This window comes from Mus caroli, unplaced genomic scaffold, assembly GCF_978045245.1.
Source record: "Mus caroli unplaced genomic scaffold, Mus_caroli_1 scaffold_2, whole genome shotgun sequence".
NCBI lineage: Eukaryota > Metazoa > Chordata > Mammalia > Rodentia > Muridae > Mus > Mus caroli.
This window is the reverse complement of record NW_028227257.1, coordinates 1,442,311-1,463,653: the sequence shown is the minus strand read 5'-3', so window position 1 is coordinate 1,463,653 and position 21,343 is coordinate 1,442,311. Positions and strand designations below refer to the sequence as shown.

Genomic DNA, 21,343 nt, shown 5'->3' with positions numbered 1-21,343 from the left:
AAAATATTGTACCAATATTGGTTTCAGGGATGTACCCAAAATTAAGTGTTGGAAGCACGGTGTCCAAGACTGCTCCTGACATTTGGAGCACTTCCACGAGTCCCCTTTAAAAGTGAGAAGTTCTACTCACACATCCTGAAGTGGAGGACTCACAATCTCTCAAATTTGTGTTCAGCCTGCTTTCTCTGGCTTCAGGTCTGAGCCAGGTCCATGTACCTAAGGGAGATGGAGAGAGAGAGAGAGAGAGAGAGAGAGAGAGAGAGAGAGAGAGAGAGAGAGAGAGAGAGAGAGAGAGAGAGAGAGAGAGTCTAGTAAGGCCATGTATACCTCATGGTGCCTGGCTGCCTATTCTTCCTGATGTCTTCTCTGACCAGAGGCAGGCTCAGGGATGGAGGTCAACACCTGGGGCAGTGGAAGTGAAGCTCAGCTTTTTTTGGAGCCAAGACTCACATGTTGACAAGTAGACCCTGGACCCTGAAGTCATCACCAGAGGTTCCCAGGATAGAACATGAGTAGGTTCCGACCACACCCACTCCGGGAAGACATGCTGATAAATAACAAGTTAGGCTGGAAGAACTAAGCTCAGCAGCCAGTCCCTTCTCTAGACATAAAGGAAGAGCCCTGCCTTAGCTCCCGAGGCTGCATGGAGGGTCTGTCCCCAGGCACCCTGTGACTAGTGATGTCCTCATAAGCCGACAGCAGGGTCCACACTAACTTTACTTTTGTGTAGCCCAAGCTGATCACAGACTCCGATTCCTTCTGCCTTTACTTCCCCTGTCCAGATTATAAACTCTGGATGCCTTGGAGAGTGGGGGAAGTTTATTTTGTTTCTATTGTTTTGCTTTGTTTTGTTTGTTTTTGTTCTTGGTTTTGTTTTTATTTTTAAATCCAGACAGGATTTTATTAGGTAGCCCAGTGTGGCTCTCCCACTAAAGATTCTCCTGCATCAGCCCCATGTATGTATAGAATTATCGGTGAACATCGCCACACCTGGCTCACATGTCTTTTCAATTAAATGTAATACACCCCAAAGGGAGACATCTATGGAGAGTTTCTGCCATAGGCTGTTGATATGATTGTCAGTGGTATGATGTTAATGGCTAGTGGCTGTCGGCTGTTACTTGGCTAAATTCAGACCAGCTACTGTTTTCCACTTCCTTCAGTGATGTGTTGGGATCATTAAAAAAAAAAAAAAGTTGTTTGCTTGATTTTCTGAGACTGGGTTTCTTTTGTAGCCCAGGCTGGCCTACAACTATGAAAGTGGGAGCCTTCTTCTGCCCCAGCCTCCCGAATACTCACAGGCTTACAAGCAGTAGCCATCACACTCTATGGCTAATTATTAATATGGCTAATTATCTTAGTTTTACAGATGCGAAAACTGGCCCAGAGGGGTTCAGAAATGTGTTCAAGGTCGCACAGCAGAGAACGCCTCAGTTTGAAGGTGACCGGTATATTCTCTCTCCATCTCAGGTCAAGAGGACCCGGAACTGGAACCCTGTGGGCTCCTCCGGTGAGGGTGTGGTTTGGCCCAGCGCCCCGTTGCACTGAACTCACGGAAGGAGCATGCACTGGTTGACCTGAGCAGAGAGTGGAGAGCTCCCTTTGCCGGGCTGGAGCTGTACCCCACGCCTGAGGGGATCGCTACTCGCGCCCTCCAACGCCTCGGTTCCACGCTTGAGCGCGAACTCCTGAGCAGGTGGCATCTACGACGCAGTGAGACCTGAGTCAAATCGTATTTTCCTAGCCTGCAACCTCCAGAGTGTCCCCCAGCAGAAAGAAATCACCGCGTGCAAAGCACCAGCTAGGTCCCGCTCTCTGTGCTGTCCCTGACCCGCCCAAGTTCGGCCCCTCCGCTCGGCCCCGCCCCGGCGCGCCCTCGCTACTGTCACCTCCGGCCTCGGCCCGCCCGAGCCTCGCTGCTATTGGTGGCGGTGGTGAGGCCACTACCCCCATCCCTGCGGGAGCGGCTTGGGCGATGAATGAAGCCGGAGTGGGCTGCGCGCGTAGGCCAGAGTGCAGGGCGCAGCGCGGCGGCCGGGTTCGTGGGAAGGTGAGTGCTCTGGAATCTGGACTGCTTTGAGGTCTCGGACCGGGATGGGGACAGGGTCTGGCTCCGTACTAGATGCCTCCTAGGCATGCCAGACTCCGACCTGCTGACGTTAGGAGCGCGGCAGGTGTTTGCTGGACTAAAGCGCGGCGGCGCCCGGGGTGCGTTGTCTGAAGACACATCCCGGGGAACCAATTCCGGGACAGAGTGGGCTCAAGGGAGCCGGATGCAGAATTCACCCCTTCTCATTGCACATGAGGGAAGCTGCAAGTCTGCAGTGGGGTGGGGGAAGACAGAGCCGCTGCGCCAGAGCGAGAGGGAAGATGGGAGTGGACTTGGGGCGCAGGAAAGCGTGAGGGGGGACCGCTAGAGCTGTCGGCCCAGGTTAAAGGTCTGCGAGTATACGCAGGTGCGAGCCTCTGCGGGTCTGTTCAGTGACAGATCCAGTGGCTGTGGTGGTTGTTGCTAAGACCGAGGGAAACGTGGAGCACGGAAGTTGCTCACGAGTGGCGGGCTTTGTCCCTACGAGGAGCACGGATGCCCGGGTCCCTGAGGCCCGGTACCTTCACGCAGCTCTCGGACGCCCCCGAACGCGGGTGTACGCCAACGAGAGTTCAGGTCGCTTTGCTGCCTGATTGGCACGCTTAGCTCCAAACCCGGGAACCCAAGGCAGGGTACCTCCTTCACAGGAGAGGTGAGCATCTGTAAGAAAAATGAGATAGAGACACACAGTCGCACCTTATAGCTTGGGGCCCCAGGCGCAATGGCTTGAGTTTAGCGTGATGAGGATTGCTGGCTTCCCCCAGACATGGCCTTGGGGTGTTTCTGTCCCGAGGTGTTGAAACTGTCCATTTGTGATGGAACTATCCCAATTTCGGGGCAGTGGTTTTTTGTTTTGTTTTGTTTTTTGTTTGTTTGTTTTGTTTTGTTTTTTGTTTTTAGTTTAGTAAACCAAGGTAGCTGTCTAGTCAGCTGTTGTTAAAGCAGCTTGGGGCAGGTGGACGGCAGGGGAGAGAACACCTGGTGTTTAGCCGAATTATTTATAAATCTTAGCTGTGGTAATGGGGACAGCAGGCACTGTTTGCTGAGCCTGGCATTTGCTGGCTGGAGAGGGCTTTGGATAAGAGCAGTCCCAGGCAGCATTTTAAAGTCCCCTTGCACAGAGGAGTAGCCTGGGACACGGGATGTTTGGCTTGCCTAGAAATGACACAGGGGAGGCTGGAGGTTTGTATCATTTGCCATCCATTCTCTCCTCAAGAAGAGAGGAAAGCCAGGTCAGAGAACCAGCAGTTACCAGGACAGGACTACGCTGGTGGCCAAAGGTACCTACCTGTTGGCTGTGATGAGGTGCAAGACTTGCCTTGCCTGCCCACTAGGAAAGACCAACAGGTACTACCTGGATAAATTCTTCCTGGATGATCTAATTGTAGCTCATTGGGTGTGGTCCCCAAAGCAGATGCTGGACAAGTCCCAACCAGAACCTTCCCCAATACTGCAGAGGGGCCAGGCATGCAAGACAAAGGCTTGTGACTGGGTGAAGAGAGGGGCAGGGCCAGGGCCAGGGCCAGCAGCATAAAGACCTGGTAAATGGGCCCAGCAGGAGAGCTACCGAGTAACTGGTTTGCAGCAGTTTGGACTCTATGCCTTGCTTCTAGACACTCAGATTTTCTCAGCTCACTGACATTTGGGGCCTGTTGTTGTGAGTCCTCTCTCTGTTACAGAGGTCTTCTGACTTAACCTGCATCCCAGGTGGGTGCTGTTGTGTTTTATGAATTCATACCATTGTGATCTCCTAAAGTGGAACAGCCAGAAGGTTCACTGCAGGATGGAGCATTTGAGACATAGAAAGGTCACTGCCCACTCTGGTGCTCCTGGACACCCCTGCTTCCTCTTGAGTTATACTCAGTGCTCCATGAAGCCCAGAGTGCTCCCTTCCTGATCCCCATGGTCACTGAGAGAGCTCATGGGCTAATCCTTGGAACCTCACCACAGACCTTGTTCTGGAGGAAACTCTGACCTTAGCGTGGTCTTGATGAACAAGAGGGACAGGGAGGTACAACTCTAGTTCTCAGCCACTGGGAGTAACTGAACAGGCCCTCAGGGATTGTGTCCCATGTGTCCGGTGGCCAGGGTTCAGTCTGACCAGTAGAGCCTGGAAGCCTTGCTGGTGGGGATGGAGGAAATGTACCAGCACGCACTGCCTGGGTTGTATCCTGTTGTGGGTCACCACAGAGGCAGCAGCTGGTCTGGGTGCATCCTCCAAACCTGCTGCTCTCAGGTGAGGGTCTCTGGTTTTCCCCAGCACCCTTTTCCGGATCATGGAGAGCTATCATGACCTCATTCTTGTTTGCATTTGGTGTGGTGTGGTGCTGCATGCCTTTAATCCCAGCATTCAGAAGGCAGAGGCAGTCAGAGCTCCGGGAGTTCAAGGCCAGCCTGGTCTACATGGTGAGTTCCAGGACAGTTAGAGCTACATAGCAAGACACACACCACCACCACTACCCCCATCTTGAGAATACAAAAGCAAACAAACGAATTAGAATTCTGGGCATTTCTGTAGATGAGGGTGGTGCTTTCTCAAACTACTGGCCTTTTAAAAAGCTGCTTGTTCGTGGCTTAGAAACCAGGGACCATGGGTAGGTAAGGTGAGGCTTGCAGCCATTGTCTGGGCTTCCCTTGGCACAACATACCCATAACTCCAGGATCTGAGGGAGCTCCAATATGCTATTTCTTCTCCTCCACCCAAGAGCTACCAAGCTCCCCTTCCATATGTCCAGGCCTTGCCTTCGCCTTGTAACTTTTAAACCTGCAAGCTTTGGGGCCTGCCTCAGACACTGCTCCTCAGACTTCTAAAATCCACCTTGACTAGCAAGGCTTCCATTCCCCTCCAAAGCATGGTGCATGGCAGAACCTTCTCTGTGTCCCTGGATCTCCAGATCCCCACAGAGAACACTTAGGACTATCTGAGCATGGTCCTCTCCACCCATACCTACTGGGGTCCCACTGGCCAGAACACTCTGTAGGTATTTTTGCACCTTGGCTATGCCAGGCAGGTCTCTTATCTAGCTAGAGCTGCCTCCTTCTGAACCTAAGAGGATCCTGAGAATCATGAAGGTTGTCTGTCACCAGAATCCTTCACCGTCCCCTAGAATGTAGAAGAGCTGTTGCAAGAACCATCACACCAACAGTCAGCGATGAGCAGGGACAAAGCAAGCTACTTTTGTCCCCAACTATCAGATGAGCTGAGGGACATCAAATGAGGTATGGGGACCTTCTTGAAGTCCAGGAGTGCCATGCTTCAGAGGTTGAGGTTACCCAGTACTGCAGGTCTGTTTCCCATGAGATGTAGTGGTAGCTGGGCTGAGTCCAGTACCTCATGACACACTGCAGGAGGGAAACTGAAGGTCAGAGAGGCCTGTGACCTGCCTCCTGCCTGTCTTGGAGGCAGCCTCTTACCTGCCCCTCTGCTTCTAAAATCCACCTTGACTAGCAAGGCTTCCATTCCCCTCCAAAGCATGGTGCATGGCAGAACCTTCTCTGTGTCCCTGGATCTCCAGATCTCCAGATCCAGACAGGATAGGAGCAAGCCTGGCTGGCTGAGACAGCAGACCTGTGTGGGACACGTCCTTCTGGTGCCAGCCCTGGCGTCCCTTATTCAGGTCCCAAGTCCGTGGCAGCTCCTGAGCAAAGCCCCAGGTTTCCTATACTTTCAGCAGAGCATGGCTACCCGGTGTGCAAACTGGGTTGCACTAGGTGCTTTGGTGGCTGGCCGATACACCGTGCCCCTTGTCTGAACCTCGTCCTGAAGAAGTGAACACACTCCACTTGTCTGTAAGAGGGGTACCTGGGAGAAATTAGGAGCCAGAGAAGAGTCCTAAGGTCCTGGGCTTGCTGCTGACTAGTGTGTATGTCAGTAGGGGTTTCAGGAGAGAAGTGGGCTTAGTTTGTCGGTAACCCCAGAGCAGTTGGGTGCAGAGAACAATTTCTTTTGCCTCCTTTTTCTGGCTGAAGCTGAGAGGTGTTGGGGTTGGAAGTGGGGAGGAGAAGAGAGATGGGAAGAGAAATGAATCTGTGGCTTGCAAGCTCAAAGTCTGAGGAAGTTATAGGATTTGGGCCTCAAAGTGTCTCCAAACGAGGACAGAATTCTACTAGACATCCCACCTTTAGGATTTTACAATGTCCTGGGAACATCCTGCAGAGATCCAGGTAGCAAGAGTTCTGGGGCAGAGGACTACTCTGAAATTCTTCCTTTCAAATTGCAGTATGAGCTGAGGCCTTAGGGACTGCTCCAGCTGGGAGTTCAGTAAATGGATGGACAAGGAAATAAGGGAGCAAGGAAGAGAGTGCAGCCATGCGGAGACCTTTTCTCACAGATTAGGTGGTAGCAAGCTGCCTCTGGCCACTGACCTTTCTGGGAGACTCTGAGGAGGCAGCCAGAGCTGGATGGATTCTTCCAGAACTAGAAGACATCATCAACTAAAGGCTGCAATTGCAGCCCTGAAGACGGTGCAGGGGACTTGTAAGGGAATCTTGGTCACCTATGACCTCCTAAAATAACTCACATGCATTACCCACGCCTGTGCACACGCCTGCCCTTCCCACAGTGCTCAGGTGTGGCCATTGTCAGCTGCCAGAGGCCCCAGGGCTCATCATCCCCTGCTAATCAGCTTGGCCTAATCCCACAGGGCAAGGCTGCTGGGCTGTCTGGGTGGAGCCTGCCTGGTAGGCTGAGACACAGAACAGGGAAGGTTGGCTATGTAAAAGAGCCATAACCCTGCTGTTTCCCCCACCTGCTCGGACTGAGAAAACTCCTCCAAGTCTGGTGCCAACTTCTCCTGGTCTCAAATATTTGTTTTCCCTACTACACAGCTGCTAGAAGTGGACGTAGATGCAGGAGCCGGGACTGGCACACAGGCAGGCTCCACGGCAGTAAGTAGTCCCCATGAAACAGCCGTTTAGTGGTGAAGGTAGGGGTAAGTCACATGGCTGGAATCCCAGTGGGAAAAAGGTCTCTGTCCTTGGATACTGTCAGGAGTACAGGGCTGAGGTGAGTAAAGTAATGGACCTGCCTTCCTATAAATCAAATCAGTTGGGCATATGTGTCCAGTAGATCCAAGCAGCCCCCATTTGGTCATGCACACAAGGATATTGGATGTCCTGTGAAAGGCTCTCCCCTTGTCAGCTGTGGATGAGCTAGTCCCAGCTCCTTGTGTTTTGCCCCCTGGAGCCTGTATTGTGCTGAACAGCAGCCACACATGGCTGGCAAGGACCTCTCAAGGACTGCTCAGGTGTAGTGGCTGTGGGATCCAGGTAATGATTTCTGTATCCTGGGGGCGGGTCCCTGAACCCTGGTGCCTAACAGAGGTCCCAACTATGGCAGAGCAGTATCAGTGTCAAAGGAAGAGGATGACCTCAGAGAAGGAAACCAATGAGAAATCTACAGGGATTTACTATCAGGAACTGACTCATGAGATTATGAAAGTGGAAATGTCCCAGGGTCCTGAGGACGGTAAGCTGGTAGGCCAGTATCCCTTCCATGCAGCCAAGCCTTCCAGACAGTAGTACCTGTAGACTCAATGGCAATGGCGTCTTATTCAGAAACCCCTCAGTGACATGCACATGGTGACATGTGACAAATGCACCTATGGTCTAACACTAGGGTCTGCTGCAGCCATTCCAGAACCAACCTACCAGAACTTAGGAAGAAACTTGAGAGCTAGTGATCTGGCCATACCTTAGCAGCACAGTCCTGCTGAAACCAGAATGGCAGCTGTGGTTGTGGGCACAGAGACCCAGAAATTGCTCTTCGTGTCATGAGGTTGTTTTATTGGTGTTGATGGTGAGGCGTATGTTCCTGTTACTGCTCACGTGTGTGCTGGTGCACATGCTATGCATGGATGTGAAAGTCGGAGGATACCCTCAGCTGTTGCAAGCACCACCTCATCTCCGTTTTTTTTTGTTTTGTTTTGTTTTGTTTTTGAGGTAGGGTCTCTTATTAACTCGGCAAGTAGACAAAACTGGCCTGCCAGTGAGCGTTAGTAATAAGCCTGGCTCCACCTCCTCAGTGCTGGAATTGTAAGCATGAACCGTGAAATCCAACTTTAAAAAAACAAAATCAACAACAAGAAAGCCATGTGTTCCAGGGCACAGAACTCAGGCATTACTCCTTGCAAGGCGAACACTTTTACCAGCTGAGCTACGGTGTCGCTCTCAAACATTTATGTTTTATTTATGTGGCTGAGTGGAGTCTATGCCTTCTATGTGTGGGTGCCCACAGAGGACAGAAAAGGGCATTTGATCTCCTGGAGCTGAAGTTATAGGTAGTTGTAAGACACCTTCGGGTGCTGGGAACAGAACTCCGATCCTCTGGGAGGTACTGCCTTAACTGCTGAGTCATCACTACAGCCTTACGCCCCCCCCCTTTTTTTTTTTTGAGTCAGACTCTCCAGCTTAGATTGGTCTTGAACTTGTAATCCTTCTATCTCAGTGTCCTCACATGCTGGTATTACCAGTATGTGCCACAGGCCTAATCAGCTTTGCCACCCTACCATGGAAAGATAGCAAACATCAGAAAGTCACGTGGCTAATATTTACAGTAGGATTTCAAATTGCTCATTCAGTGTGTTTCAAATATTTGTCATTGTTCTTAGCCCGGGTGAAACCAGGGTGAAGTTGCTGTGGGACACCCATACCTAGAATTCTTAGGTGGTGGCTTTCGTTTTCAGGGGAAAAAATCCTGTTTCCTTCTGTCTGGTGCTGATCACAAAACTGTGGTCTGTTGCAGTATACCCGATCTGCCTGTGTGGTCCCTAGCAGTTGTCGTGGGGTAGGGAGGAGAGAGCACAGTGGGTGGAGGCAAGCCCGCGTTTAAAGTGCAAACAGCACTCTGGCGACCTTGAATCTTTTCCTTCTGATTTTCCCTGTGCCCAAAGAGTCTGCTGTCAGCTTCAACCCCAAGTTCTAAGGCTGGACTACAGTATGGCCATTCTCACCCCTCTATCTGGTCCTACCCTGTTCCTCTTTGTCTCTCTTCTGTCCTGTTCCACTGCAGTTTGAGAAAGTGGACTAAATGTCTCGGCCACCTCTACTGCACCTCACCTGCTGTGCTGCCAAAGCCTTCCCCATGAGGCTGGAGATGCCCCAGCATGGGATGGAGGACACACTTGCTTTGGGAGCAGGGAGATGACTTAGGCAGGGAAGAGCTTGAGAACCTGAGCTGGATCCCCACTCTCTATGTAAGAGGACACTCATGGGGATACGTGCCTGTAATCTCAGAATAAGGGAAACAGGCAAGCAAAGATCTCTAGGACTTGCTTAGATATCACTGAGCTCCAGGTCTTGTTAGAGACCCTGTGATTAAAACAATAAGATGGAGGTGGCTTAGCCCATGAAGGCACTTGACACCATTTCTGCTTATCTGACTTCAATCTCTAGGGCCTACATAGTGGAAGAAGAGAGTGGGTAGGTGGTGTGGGTCACGGGTCCTTCAGAAGATGTCTGGTGGCTGTATTGTACTGTATGGATTCTGGAACCAGCCATGTGGTTCCGGTCTGAATTACTGCTAGCTGGCCATACACTTCTGCTCATACAATGGAAGACAGCCCAGGCAAGCAAGGCAAAGCCGTGGACATGGGGTGTGGGTCAGGGGAACCCAGGGTGCCTATGAGCCCCTCCGTGTCTTAGCTCTGTTCAGTGCTTGGTGGTTCCATCCAGTAACTCTGACTTCAGTGTCTTCAGGTGTGGCCACACCTTCAGAGTCTGCTGGAATCCAGTCCCTGGGACCAGGCTATATGTGACCCAGTAGCTGCAGGGCTGTGGCTGGGAGCAAGGTGTGAGGGGTGGGCCAACAGCCACTCTGGCTCTGGGAAGGCTGATCCCAGTGACAAAGTGGGAACTGAATGTTCATGCAGATAGGGGAACAGGTAAAAGTTTACTAATGAGAAACTCTGTTCACAGATAGATCCAGTGACAAGAAGGTCTCTCCGCCGCCTCTACTGCACCTCGCCTGCTGTGCTGCCAAAGCCTTCCCCACGAGGCTGGACATGCCCCAGCACACGATGGGGGACACACATTTCCTCTCCCTCCCGAAGCACCTCTTTACTAGCACATCCTCAGCCACAGACAGCGGGTGTGACACTCCACCCAGCAGCAGAACATCCCCAGCCTCCCTGCGCTCTGCCCATGGCACCCTGGGCTCCTCCAGCCAACCCCTGTTTGAGCCCCAGGTTGAGAAGCGGAGTAGCCAGACAGCCCGTGAGGTGCAGTATGTGTCCTCGGGACCACAGAACTCACTCTGCGGCTGGCAAGCCTTCACGCCCAAGTGCCTGCAGGTCTTCAACACCCCCAAGGGCTTCCTCTTCTTCCTGTGTGCAGCCTCCTTCCTTCAGGGCATGACGGTGAACGGCTTCATCAATACTGTCATCACCTCCATCGAACGCCGCTTCGATCTGCACAGCTACCAGAGCGGGCTCATCGCCAGCTCCTATGACATCGCTGCCTGCCTATGTCTTACCTTCGTCAGCTACTTTGGGGGCAATGGGCACAAACCGCGATGGCTGGGCTGGGGCGTGCTGGTCCTGGGAATCGGCTCCCTGGTATTTGCACTGCCCCATTTCACTGCCGGCCGCTATGAGGTAGAGATGGATGAGGGGCTGGGGACTGGGACGTGCCTGACTAATCAGAGTCACGTGGAGTGTAAAGACAGTGCCTCAGGCCTGTCCAACTACCGGCTGATCTTCATGCTGGGCCAGCTCCTGCACGGTGTGGGCGCCACACCGCTCTACACACTGGGCGTCACGTACCTGGATGAGAACGTCAAGTCAAGTTACTCACCCATCTATATCGGTGAGTGGGATTTGCCAAGGAGTCAGGGTGGGTAGGCAGAAGAGATCAGGAGGTGACATGAAATGAAGGTGATGCATTCTGGGGCCTGGCTAGGTGAGCTTATGTCCCTCCCTCAGTCATATGATCCAAGTGTTCCTAAGCCACCACTTACAACCATCAGGGCTTTTTATCAAAAGACAGGAGAGTGGATGTCAACTTTCCTAAGGAGCCCCATAATGGTTCAGACCAGAGATCTCAGCACAGCCCTATACTAGGTGGGGCCCACTCACGTGGCTCAGGGGCTCCAAGTCCTTGGGCAGAGCTGGGTTAGCTGGCAACCATCCTCTCTGTAGTTTGGAAAGAATCCTGCGCAAAGATAAGTGGGGGGAATAGAGGCAGGCTCCTTCTGTGTTCTGTGTGTACCCAGCCTGGCCTTGCTAGCTGGGAAGTAAATAAAAGTTAGGAATGCTGACTTCCAGGCAAAGCCACACAACAGCTCACGGCTTCCATATCGTGGCCTATGACCTTCGAGACAACTGCATGCCATGCAGCTGAGTGCAAAGTCTACTCAGGTGGCCTCAGATTCCATATCCTCTCAGCTCAGGCTCCTGCCTCAGGACAGGCAGTAGGGAGCCAGTCCCAGTTGCAGGCTACACAGAGGCACACTTGTCTACAGTGGTCTACTATGGGGCTACAGGTACAAGAACATGGTGGAGGTATCTCTTAGGAGGAGGGCCCCACTGAGTGAGTGGCCTGTGACGGCTGCACACTATTTTTGCTTTTCTAGCCATCTTCTACACGGCAGCCATCCTTGGACCTGCAGCAGGCTACCTGATTGGAGGAGCCATGCTAAACATTTACACAGAAGTGGGCCAACGGTAAGTAATTTGACGTCCCCACCTGCCTGCCTCAGTACCTGGGATGCTGTGGGCCCCAAAGAATAGTTCAGATATACAGCATGAAGATAGAGCAAGGAAAATCTGGGCTAGTCTTGGATACAGGACTGGGGGTATGCAGAGAGACTTGGGGTCTGTGAGTGGCTTCCAGGGCAGACCCAGAGTAAGGCTTGAGATGGGGGGAGGGGTGTGATTCAAGATCACGTGATTCTGAAGCCCTGGCCGTGTGTCTTCAAAGCTCTCCTCTTGAAGCGACAGGCAACACATCTGTATCTTTAGTGTGTGGTACTAATCTTTGTAAATGTAATTAGGAGAGCAGGGAGTAGGAGGGATGGGAGGAGACAGAGCTGGGGTGGCCTTTGCTGGGTATTGCCCAGCAAGGCTGTGCGGTGGCTTTGCCCTACCATGTCCTTCCATGGAAGGGTAGCTCTCATTTGAGTTTTCCTGGTGGCTGTGCTGGGTTTGGGGCACCACTCCACCTTAGGACTCTCTCTGCAGATGGCGCCGGCGAGGTTTCTAGCGCTCTGCCCTCTCACTTGCCGCCTCTAGCCCTGGGTTGATACTATGGGGTCAAGGGTGCGTGTTCTATGCAGAGCCTGAGGTAGGTCAAGGCTCCTGTCTTTGCATCTGGATGTGTTGTGGTCCTTGGGCTCTGGGTTCTGAGTTAATATGCACATGGGTGGGAGCATGATCTAGGCCCTGGGGCAGCTTCCTACTGTTTCAGAACAGAGGGTGTACAAGCTCTACTCTCCTGCATTGCCGCCTAAAGTCCTTCCTCCATTCTTCTTCCTGACCCTTGTCCCGCCATCCCACCATCCCCCATCCTTTGCTCCCTCCGCACCCTCTTCTTCCCAAGTATGAAATTCTATTGGCCAGTCGCTACCTTCCCATGACTTCTCCTGTTCTGAGAGCCCCCTCTCTCCCGTGCAGATGGCAGTCGGACGCCTAATGGTCCCTGTGTGAGTAGCTCAGTGAACTCCAGCTGAGCCTTCTGTCCCCTGAGCTCTGTGGCCCTAAGGATGACAGCTGGTGTGGGGAGGGATACCAGCTGTTACTTGAAGCTCCTGTCCCCAATGGGCCTTGCCCCCAAGGTCTCAGTCTGAGGCCCAGTTGCAGCTTCCCAGTGTCTGGCAGTCAGGGTCTGAGTGAGGAGCTGCTCTCTCAGGGAATGGCCACATTAGAAGGCTTCTCCAGTCTGAAGAAGAAGTGAGCATAGGGTTGTGACCCCAAGAATCTCTGTTGCCCTCTGTGAAGAGGTCCTAGAGGAATAAGCAGGCTAACCCATACAGGTACTGGAAAAGACACAGGGGTACTGATCAGTAATCCGAGGACCATTGCTTCTTCCAACAGGACAGAGCTGACCACTGACAGCCCACTGTGGGTTGGTGCCTGGTGGATCGGCTTCTTGGGAACCGGGATTGCTGCATTCCTCATCGCCATCCCCATCCTTGGCTATCCCCGGCAGCTACCAGGTGGGTTCCTGGCCCTGGCACAGAGGTCCTATCCAAGAGGCAGAAGATACCCTTCCCTGTCATGTTCCCTTCTCCCTGTCCTTTCAACTAATGAGGCGTGGAGGCTTTGATCAAGCAGCCTGCTATCCCCTTCTGTGTCTCTACCTGAAATGACCCCTCCACCTCCATGCCTACTGGATCCACATGGGCCTTGCTCTTACGTCTGCAGTTCTGTCACATGACAACTCCACCTTTTCTGGCCACACCCTCAGGCCTTAGACTGTAATACCGCATGAGCGTCTGCATACATTGTCCCCAGGTCCTGAAGAGTGAAGGAGTTGGGGTCAGGGCAACCTCCATGGTGACATCCTCTGGAAGCCTTAGCTGTCTACTGATTCTGTCCCTCCAGGCTCCCAGCGCTATGTTGTTATGAGAGCAGCTGAAACACAGCAGCTGAAAGACCACAGCCGCGGAGCAGTGAGCAATCCAGCTTTTGGCAAGACTGTCAGAGACCTGCCCCTGTAAGGAGTGTGTATTGTATTGTGTGTGTGTGTTGTGTTGTATGTGTATTGTGTTTGTGTGTTGTGTTTATGTGGGTGTTGTGAGTTATGTATGTGATGTGTCTCTTATGGTGTGTGTTGTATTATGTGTGTTTTCTTGTGTATGTGTTGTGTCTATATGTTGTGTGTTGTATTGTGTGCTGTGTGTTGTGTTGTATGTGTGTGGTATGTGTATGCATGCGACCAGTGCACTCTCCATACCATCCACAGCCCTTTAACCCTCTTCTTGACCTACCAAGCACTGTGAGACATGGGCAGCTGAAGCTCTTGGCTGAAGGCACGGGCCTGGTTGAGACCAGAACCACTGTGTGAAGCCCCATAGAGCAGATGTCTTCCCAGTGGTATGCCTTCCTGTGTACCTACAGGTCTTGAGGCCCTCCTCAGAGAGCCCCTCAGGCAGTATAGACCACCATTGTCCTTTCTTGGGTATCTTGCTATTAGAAGCTCCAAGGAGATGCGATTCTGGACTCCTCCCCCACAGGACAGAGAACCACAGTTGCAGAGGCCTCTTCCAGCTCTTGGCTCTCCCACTGACCTTCGTCCCCCCTCTGCCCTGCGGTAGTCTTTTTCCATGCTTAATGTTTTCACTCCATCACCTCTTTTCTGTGTGTCTGTCTGAGCTCTGCTATCCTTACAGATCAAGAAACAGTCTCTGAGCTAGTGGGGTCTTGGGGGACAGTGTAGATTCTGGGAGTTCCTGGTATCTACCTACTGTCTCTTCCTTACACAACTGACATTTCAAAAGACCTAGGTGAGGCTTGGCCTGATCTTATGAATGGCGGCAACTAACTGACCACTTGGGAAGGCTCTTGTGGGTGGGGCTGAGTTCCACAGTCTGTCCTTAACACAGAGAAGGAAGGGTAGCCCCCAGAGAGCCCAGAATAAAGCTAGGCTGGTGAACATGGAGATGCAAGTTCTCACAGGCTTTGTATTTCATTACTGTTCAGCTCACCCAGGACAGCCTACCTCAGAGGGCTGAGCCCCAGGCATGACTGAATTGGCTGAGGGCCTACAAGCCATGGTCCAAAAGTTTGTCTTATAGTTGGTCTCTCCTCACCCCAACAACAGAGCTGTCTGCTGTTAAACCATTTGGGGCAGCATTGCATGGTACGGGCTTTGCCCAGCTGGGAAGCCTGGGCCTCCTACTGTGCTTTATACAGTAAGAGGTCCATGCCCAGCGTTAGTGTCTGAAGCTAGGCGCTGGCACTGAACAAGCCCACAAATGCGTTCCTTCCTTAAGATCACGAAGGTCATGACAGTTCTCAGTGCAAACTCAAGAATCTCAGCCTTCAGTGGAGTTAGGTAACATGTGAAACGTGTCCACACGGCAAAGTTTCCCTTGTCCTCAACCACCACAGCCTGAAGCTAAGCAAGCCTAGGCAATCCCTTGGGAATGTACCAGCCTGTACATGGTTATCCCGTGCCAGACATAGCCACAGAACCAGCAGGGGAGGAGCTCTGACAGGCCAGCATCCTGAGCCTGGAGGTCCCTGTTGGGGTCAGGGTTCCTCCACACCCACTTTCCACAGTCAGAACACAATTGACTAGAAAGACTTTTCAACCCTCAAGACAAGAAGTAAAATTTAAAAGAATTGAGTGTACCCTACCTCAGAAGGGATCCTGTGTGTCTCTCACTGGGACTGGTCTGACCGCTCAGTGACCCTGGTTCATTGTCTAGGAAGCGGTAGGTTCTTGCCAGTCTGCACGCTGTCATGGACCCTGCTGATGGTGGGGCTCTGACTAATTCCGGCTTCTCTTCAGAGCATGGTATATTTTGGCCCACATCCTCCCTATGCAGAGCTGGAGTGTGGAGCTGTGTGCTGCTGCCTCCACTGGTACTCAGAACTATCGTGCCCTAGATCTTAGATTTGGTGAAGAGAATGAGTCTTATGGGGGTAAGGATGTGTAGTGGCCACTCACAGGAGGCAGGAGCAGGCACCATAAGCCTCGACACACCCACCCCTAAGACCCGATTCTCCTCCTAGGCTTCTGGAAACGCTTTAGTGTGTAGAAGCCAGCATAGTTACTGCACCATGAGCTGACTTCAAGGGACGAACGCCCTGGCCCCGTGTGACCTGTGACTGGGATAGATGACCGTAGGGGACAATGATCCTCTGTGACCTCCAGGCTTAAGGTGGCAGCTGTCCAAGAAGGACTAAGTTCAGGCTCTGCTCCCAAGAGCTCTAATAGCTCATGGTCAGCCCCACAGTCAGCCTGGTAGCTCATGATCAGCCTCACAGTTGGCACACAGTCCTCACTCACCCCAGGGAAGCTGGAGCCCGACTCCCAGCCAGCAGGGAAGCTGGAGCCCGACTCCCAGCCAGCAGGGAAGCTGGAGCCTGACTCCCAGCCAGCAGGGAAGCTGGAGCCCGACTCCCAGCCAGCAGGAGGTGGAGCCTTCAGAATCGCCCGCCTCTCGGATGGGTGTGCTGTCACAACCTGGTCACTCTGCCTTGCGGAAGGCACTTCAGTCACCACCTCACCGTGTAGCTGATGTCTTTGGCATTCCAGACAGGGTGGCAAATGGAGGGAAAGAGCCGCACGAGGGAACCCAGCACTGACAGTGCTGGGGCCTTGGATTCTTAGGACTCCAGGCCAGAGTCACTGTGGGATTAACAGACTATATCTGACCACCAAGCCTATTACCACTCCTATAGCCACCATCCCCTAAGTACAGTCCAAGAGAAAGGGAGCAAGCCAGACCGACTCAGAACTCCTTGAAGGTGGCCCCTGTTTCCAAACCCAGAAGATGCCTGCCTCTTCTTTCTATAGCTTGTGCTTGGCAACCTGTACCTCTCTTGGTGACTCCTACCCAGTCTAGGTCCCTATACCTTTGACCTCTTACCCCTTGGTGACCCCTGCCCCTTGGTGGCCCATCTTTTGGTGAGCCCCATCCCATTAGAGACCTCAGCCCCTTGGTGAGTCCTACCTCCTAGAGACCCCATTTTTTGATGGCCTAGCTCCTGGGTGACACCCCCACCCTCAATCCCTTAGTAGCACCCCTTCTAATCCTGTCCAGCCCTGAACTTGGTGGCCACCGTCTCTCTACCCCTTACTCAGACACTTCTGTTATTTTGTCCCATCCCGGTGCCTTCCAGATGCGATTACTATCTTCATCCATTCATGGCCTATCCATGTGCGCACACTGAAACTGGAAATCAGCCACAGCAGTGACATAGTCTGTGTAATTGGTTTTAATAGCTTTGTGGACAGGGATACCAAAGGCTTACAGTGGGGCCATTAATTCGCTACCTGCCAAGCCCAGCTTCTCACCCACTCCAGGTGTCTCTGGGATAGATGTGGGTACCACTTCACTGCCCTCTCAAACCCAGTGCCTTTCCTGTGTGGGTGGCCTCAAACGGCAGGTTCCTTGCATGCAAAGTCTGGCGCATGCTGACCCTCTCCCTTTTTCTGGTCTCTCTTCCCTTTCCCCCAGCTCCATCTGGCTCCTTCTAAGAAACCCCACGTTCATCCTGCTCTGCCTGGCAGGGGCCACTGAAGCCACACTCATTGCTGGCATGTCCACATTCGGTCCCAAGTTCTTCGAGGCCCAGTTCAGCTTGAGTGCCTCCGAGGCTGCCACCCTGTTCGGTAAGGAGACCCTGAGCATTGGAGCGCTCTTCAGGGACAGGTGGAGCTCCTGCAAGTACTAACCTCAGCCTTCAAACTCCAAGTGGACAGTGCTCCAAGATGGAAGGGAAGGCCAACTCCTGCATGCAAGCCACTTTACCTACCACTCCTTACAGAAAGGGTCTGGGCCAGGCTGTCCCCATGGGCCATGCAGTTGGTGCCCCAGAGTCTTAGGGATCTAAGTTTGAGTCCCTGTACCTGACTGACAGAGCTCTCTGGCAGGCTGGCTTGCAGGGACCATCTAGAGTCCTTACTCTACAGATCATGGCTTCCCTAAGTTGAGGGCAGGGTACATCCTTGCTGATCACACCTCTGATTGGAGATGCCCCCATGCCCTCAGTGGTCAGTGCTGAGCTCAGCCTAGGGCACTGACCAGTATGGATAGAAGCCATCAGATGCAGCCCACCTTGCAGGTCTTGTCTGGGTAGTGAGAGGGTATGATATTGGTGACTCCACTCTCCCCAGACACATCCTTATCTGGCCCAGATGCCCACACCTGATGGCTCCCTTCTATTCTTTGCACTTTCCTATGCTGACACCCTCACCCCATGTACACCCACCACATGCCTTTTTCACTGGGCTCTGGGCTTCCAGGTCCACTGCACAGAGAGAACCCACCCTACTTCTACAGCTATCCCTGAGCACGGATGGGCAGGGATTATTCTTTCCATCCCTCAGTGTCTGCACTAATGCAGCAGAAATGACAGGATCAGGGTTTTTTTTTTTTTTTGGCCCCTCACTAAGTGAGTTCCTTCCTCAGGATACCTGGTGGTGCCAGCAGGCGGTGGCGGTACACTCCTAGGTGGCTTCCTGGTAAACAAGTTCAAGCTCCGTGGCTCTGGGATCATCAGGTTCTGTCTGTTCTGCACCTTGACCAGCCTACTAGCCTTCTTTGTCTTCCTCATGCACTGCCCCAACGTGCACATGGCAGGTGTGACCACCGGCTACGTTGGGAGGTGAGCCTGGTAGAGGCCCTACACGTGGGGGCCCTGCGTTCCTGAGGAGGACTGGCACCGTTGGGGAGGGGGTGAAGGTCACTGTAACATATGGGTAGGGACGCATACCAGGATGCCTGAACACCTGCTAACATACCGTCTGATGCTGTTTCTGTAGCCTCCTGCCTAAAGGACAGCTGGACCTAAAGGCAGCTTGCAACGCCATCTACTGTTGCCAGCCAAAGCACTACAGTCCCCTGTGTGGCTCAGATGGCACCATGTACTACTCTCCCTGCTACGCAGGCTGCCCTGCCAATGCCGAGACAGACCTGGGTGGCCAGAAGGTGAGTGTGGCCACGCCCACATCCCCCTTTCTGGCCGGGACCCGGAAACTTCTGCCTTTGTGTGATCAGCACTGTTGTTGGGCTCCCCAGGTATACCGAGGCTGTAGCTGTATCATTGAGAAGGCTTCCTCTGGCTGGGGCAATGCTACCGCAGGGAAATGCACTTCCACCTGTCAGAGCAAGCCCTTCCTTCTGGTTCTCGTGTTCGTTGTAATTATCTTTACATTCCTCAGCAGCATTCCAGCGCTAACTGCTACTCTACGGTAAGAAGCTCTCTCACCGCATTTTCTTTTGCAGTACCAGCAGGTGGCGCTCTACAGATGCTGATGGGCCCTCGGGTAGCTGCAGGCCCTGGAAATGGGCCTCATTCTAGTGGCATCGGAGTTGACTGTCTCTGGTCCCCAAAGAGGTGCTTGGCACCTAGGGAGGTGGTGATGTGGCCTTGAACTTGCCCAGGACTCTTGCTAGTGTATGGGGTATGAGGTGCACAGCCAAGCTTCCATGGGCTCTGATATCGCAATTTTTATTGCAGGTGTGTCAGTGATCGGCAAAGGTCCTTTGCCCTGGGGATCCAGTGGATCGTCGTAAGAACACTAGGTACTGCGTGGGGGTGAGGAAGCCGTGTACAGTTGTGCAGTGCCTTCAGGCATAAGGAACCAAGCATGAGGCTATGGGCCACACTGAGAAGGGGCTTTTTCCCTAACTGCCCACTAGAGGGACACATTGTCCTTCTATATACCCTGTAGGTTTCTTTGCCTCAACATAAAAAGGCCCTCCTGAGAAACCATGGTGCGCCTGCCCAATGCCAGTTCTGCAAAAAGGGAGTTAAGTCTCCCCTTTGCCCCTGGGAACACAAATGGACAAAGTGGCCTTGCAAGGGTCTTCCCCGATGACCTATCCTTTCTTCATCCACTAGGATATTAAGTGAACTCTCTCCTTTGGCAGGCAGTATTCCGGGGCCCATTGCCTTTGGCTGGGTGATTGACAAGGCCTGCCTGCTGTGGCAAGACCAGTGTGGTCATCAGGGCTCCTGCTTCGTGTATGAGAATGAAGCCATGAGCCGGTACATGCTCATCGCAGGGCTCACTTTCAAGGTGAGATGGCTCCTCTGGCGTCTGCCTCCACCTCTGCCACTGCCTCCCCCCACCCCCCACCTCCCGTCTCCCCACCATGCTCCTACCTTGCCTTATATAAAGGCTCGGCCACGGGGTTAGGGCCACCCAGAATCCAGGAGACTTCCTCTTGAGGTCCTGCCTCATCCCTACAGAGACTATGTTGTTAGCGGTTTCTAAGGACAAGGGTGGTACATGCCTTTTAGGGGACCCTGTCTAGTCCGTACCAGGTTTTTCCACCTTGCCTTGGCCCCTACTTTTAACCAAAGGTGGTTCTCATTCTTTAAGTGAAGCACTGGTGTCTCATGCGGGACTAATCATTCAGAAAGGCGTGCCTTTGTTCCAGAAAGAGTAAGGCAGAGTATTACACTGGCACTCACAGCTGGCAAGGACCAACGTCTCCTCCTGTCTCCCCAGGTGTTGGGCTTCCTCTTCTTCGTCGCCGCCTACTTTCTCTACAAGTCCCCTTCCGTGTCCTCAGATGGCCTAGAGGCCTCCCTGCCCAGCCAGTCCTCGGCCTCCGACAGTCCCACAGAACAGCTCCAGAGCAACGTGTGACAGCGCTGGCCTCTCCACATTTTCTGAGGACTCTTCCTGGAAACCCTGACCCACCCCCACAGGGCGGTAACACTGAGGACCTTGCAAAACTTCACACTGTGTTCTGGGGTCTTGCACTGCCCCACACTGTGACTGAGCAGCCTCTGAGGCATTAAGGAGGAAGTCATGTGTGTCATAGGGGTCACATATGAACCAGACATGTTCCCCAAGCCCTGGAGTCTGAAAGGGGGTCACTACATTTCATAGACCATCACCTGGTCTTGATTTCCTGTGTCTACTGAGAAGCCCCAGCAGGGCAGCAGTGCCCTGGGCATGATCCTGTGGAGCCAGCTATTGGGTATTTTGCTTGAATCTGCTTACTGCCTGTCCTGGAAGCCCGGTGGCCTCCATGTGGGGCAGCGACTTGAATTGTTATGTCCAGATGTATATTTTGCACTGAATGGTGTTTATGGAATCAGTTTTGTACTTGATCATGTGACTCATGTCCAAGCAAACTGCATTGAGGATTTGATCCCATCTGAGGTGCCACGCAGCTTGTGTGGACAGTGTGTTTCTATGTTTTTGGTTAGAGTATGTACATAATATATTTTAATATTTAAACCAATGATCCTTGTGTGATGTTTTATGTCTAAGCGTCTGATTTGGCAGGTCTGTCTGCCCACATTTGGTATAGGTTTCCATGGCAATAGGGTATCTCAGGTATTGGCTGGAGTCACAACACTCCTGGGACTTGGGGTGGGCATCCCCACTGCCTTTGTGACCAGAAGCAAGACAACAATAGTGCAGGCTCCTACTCACTGGCCCCAAGTAGACAGGCTTTAACCAGACCTCTAAACCTCCCCTACTTTCTGAATGGCTCAGACCCTATCAGCAAACCTTGAGGCTGGGGACAGGGTAGCCAGACACTTCTTTCGGTAAGGTATAAGCTGTGTATGTGACCATATGTATACTGTGCAGATGCAAGTGTATGCGGCGTGAGGGTGTAAG

At 52.7% G+C, this 21,343-nt stretch overlaps 1 protein-coding gene across 4 annotated transcripts; it reads left to right on the top strand.

Annotated features, from left to right (window-relative positions):
• Positions 1 to 1,974: 1,974 nt before the first annotated feature.
• On the top strand, positions 1,975 to 20,945 carry Slco4a1 (solute carrier organic anion transporter family member 4A1). Of its 4 annotated transcripts, XM_085831667.1 has the most exons (13): positions 2,001 to 2,050; positions 6,917 to 6,976; positions 10,004 to 10,891; positions 11,658 to 11,748; positions 13,117 to 13,238; positions 13,627 to 13,738; positions 17,214 to 17,368; positions 18,168 to 18,363; positions 18,521 to 18,686; positions 18,777 to 18,949; positions 19,219 to 19,283; positions 19,632 to 19,780; positions 20,216 to 20,945. In XM_085831667.1, exons 3-13 carry the CDS (start codon positions 10,090 to 10,092, stop codon positions 20,354 to 20,356), a joined length of 2,172 nt encoding a protein of 723 aa, XP_085687793.1. In that variant the 5' UTR covers positions 2,001 to 2,050; positions 6,917 to 6,976; positions 10,004 to 10,089; the 3' UTR covers positions 20,357 to 20,945. The 4 variants fall into 4 exon arrangements, with proteins under 4 accessions (XP_085687790.1, XP_085687793.1, XP_085687794.1 ...); XM_085831664.1 differs by lacking the exon at positions 6,917 to 6,976 and having other exon boundaries at positions 1,975 to 2,050; XM_085831668.1 differs by lacking the exons at positions 2,001 to 2,050; positions 6,917 to 6,976 and adding an exon at positions 2,412 to 2,741.
• The last annotated feature ends 398 nt before the right edge of the window (positions 20,946 to 21,343 follow it).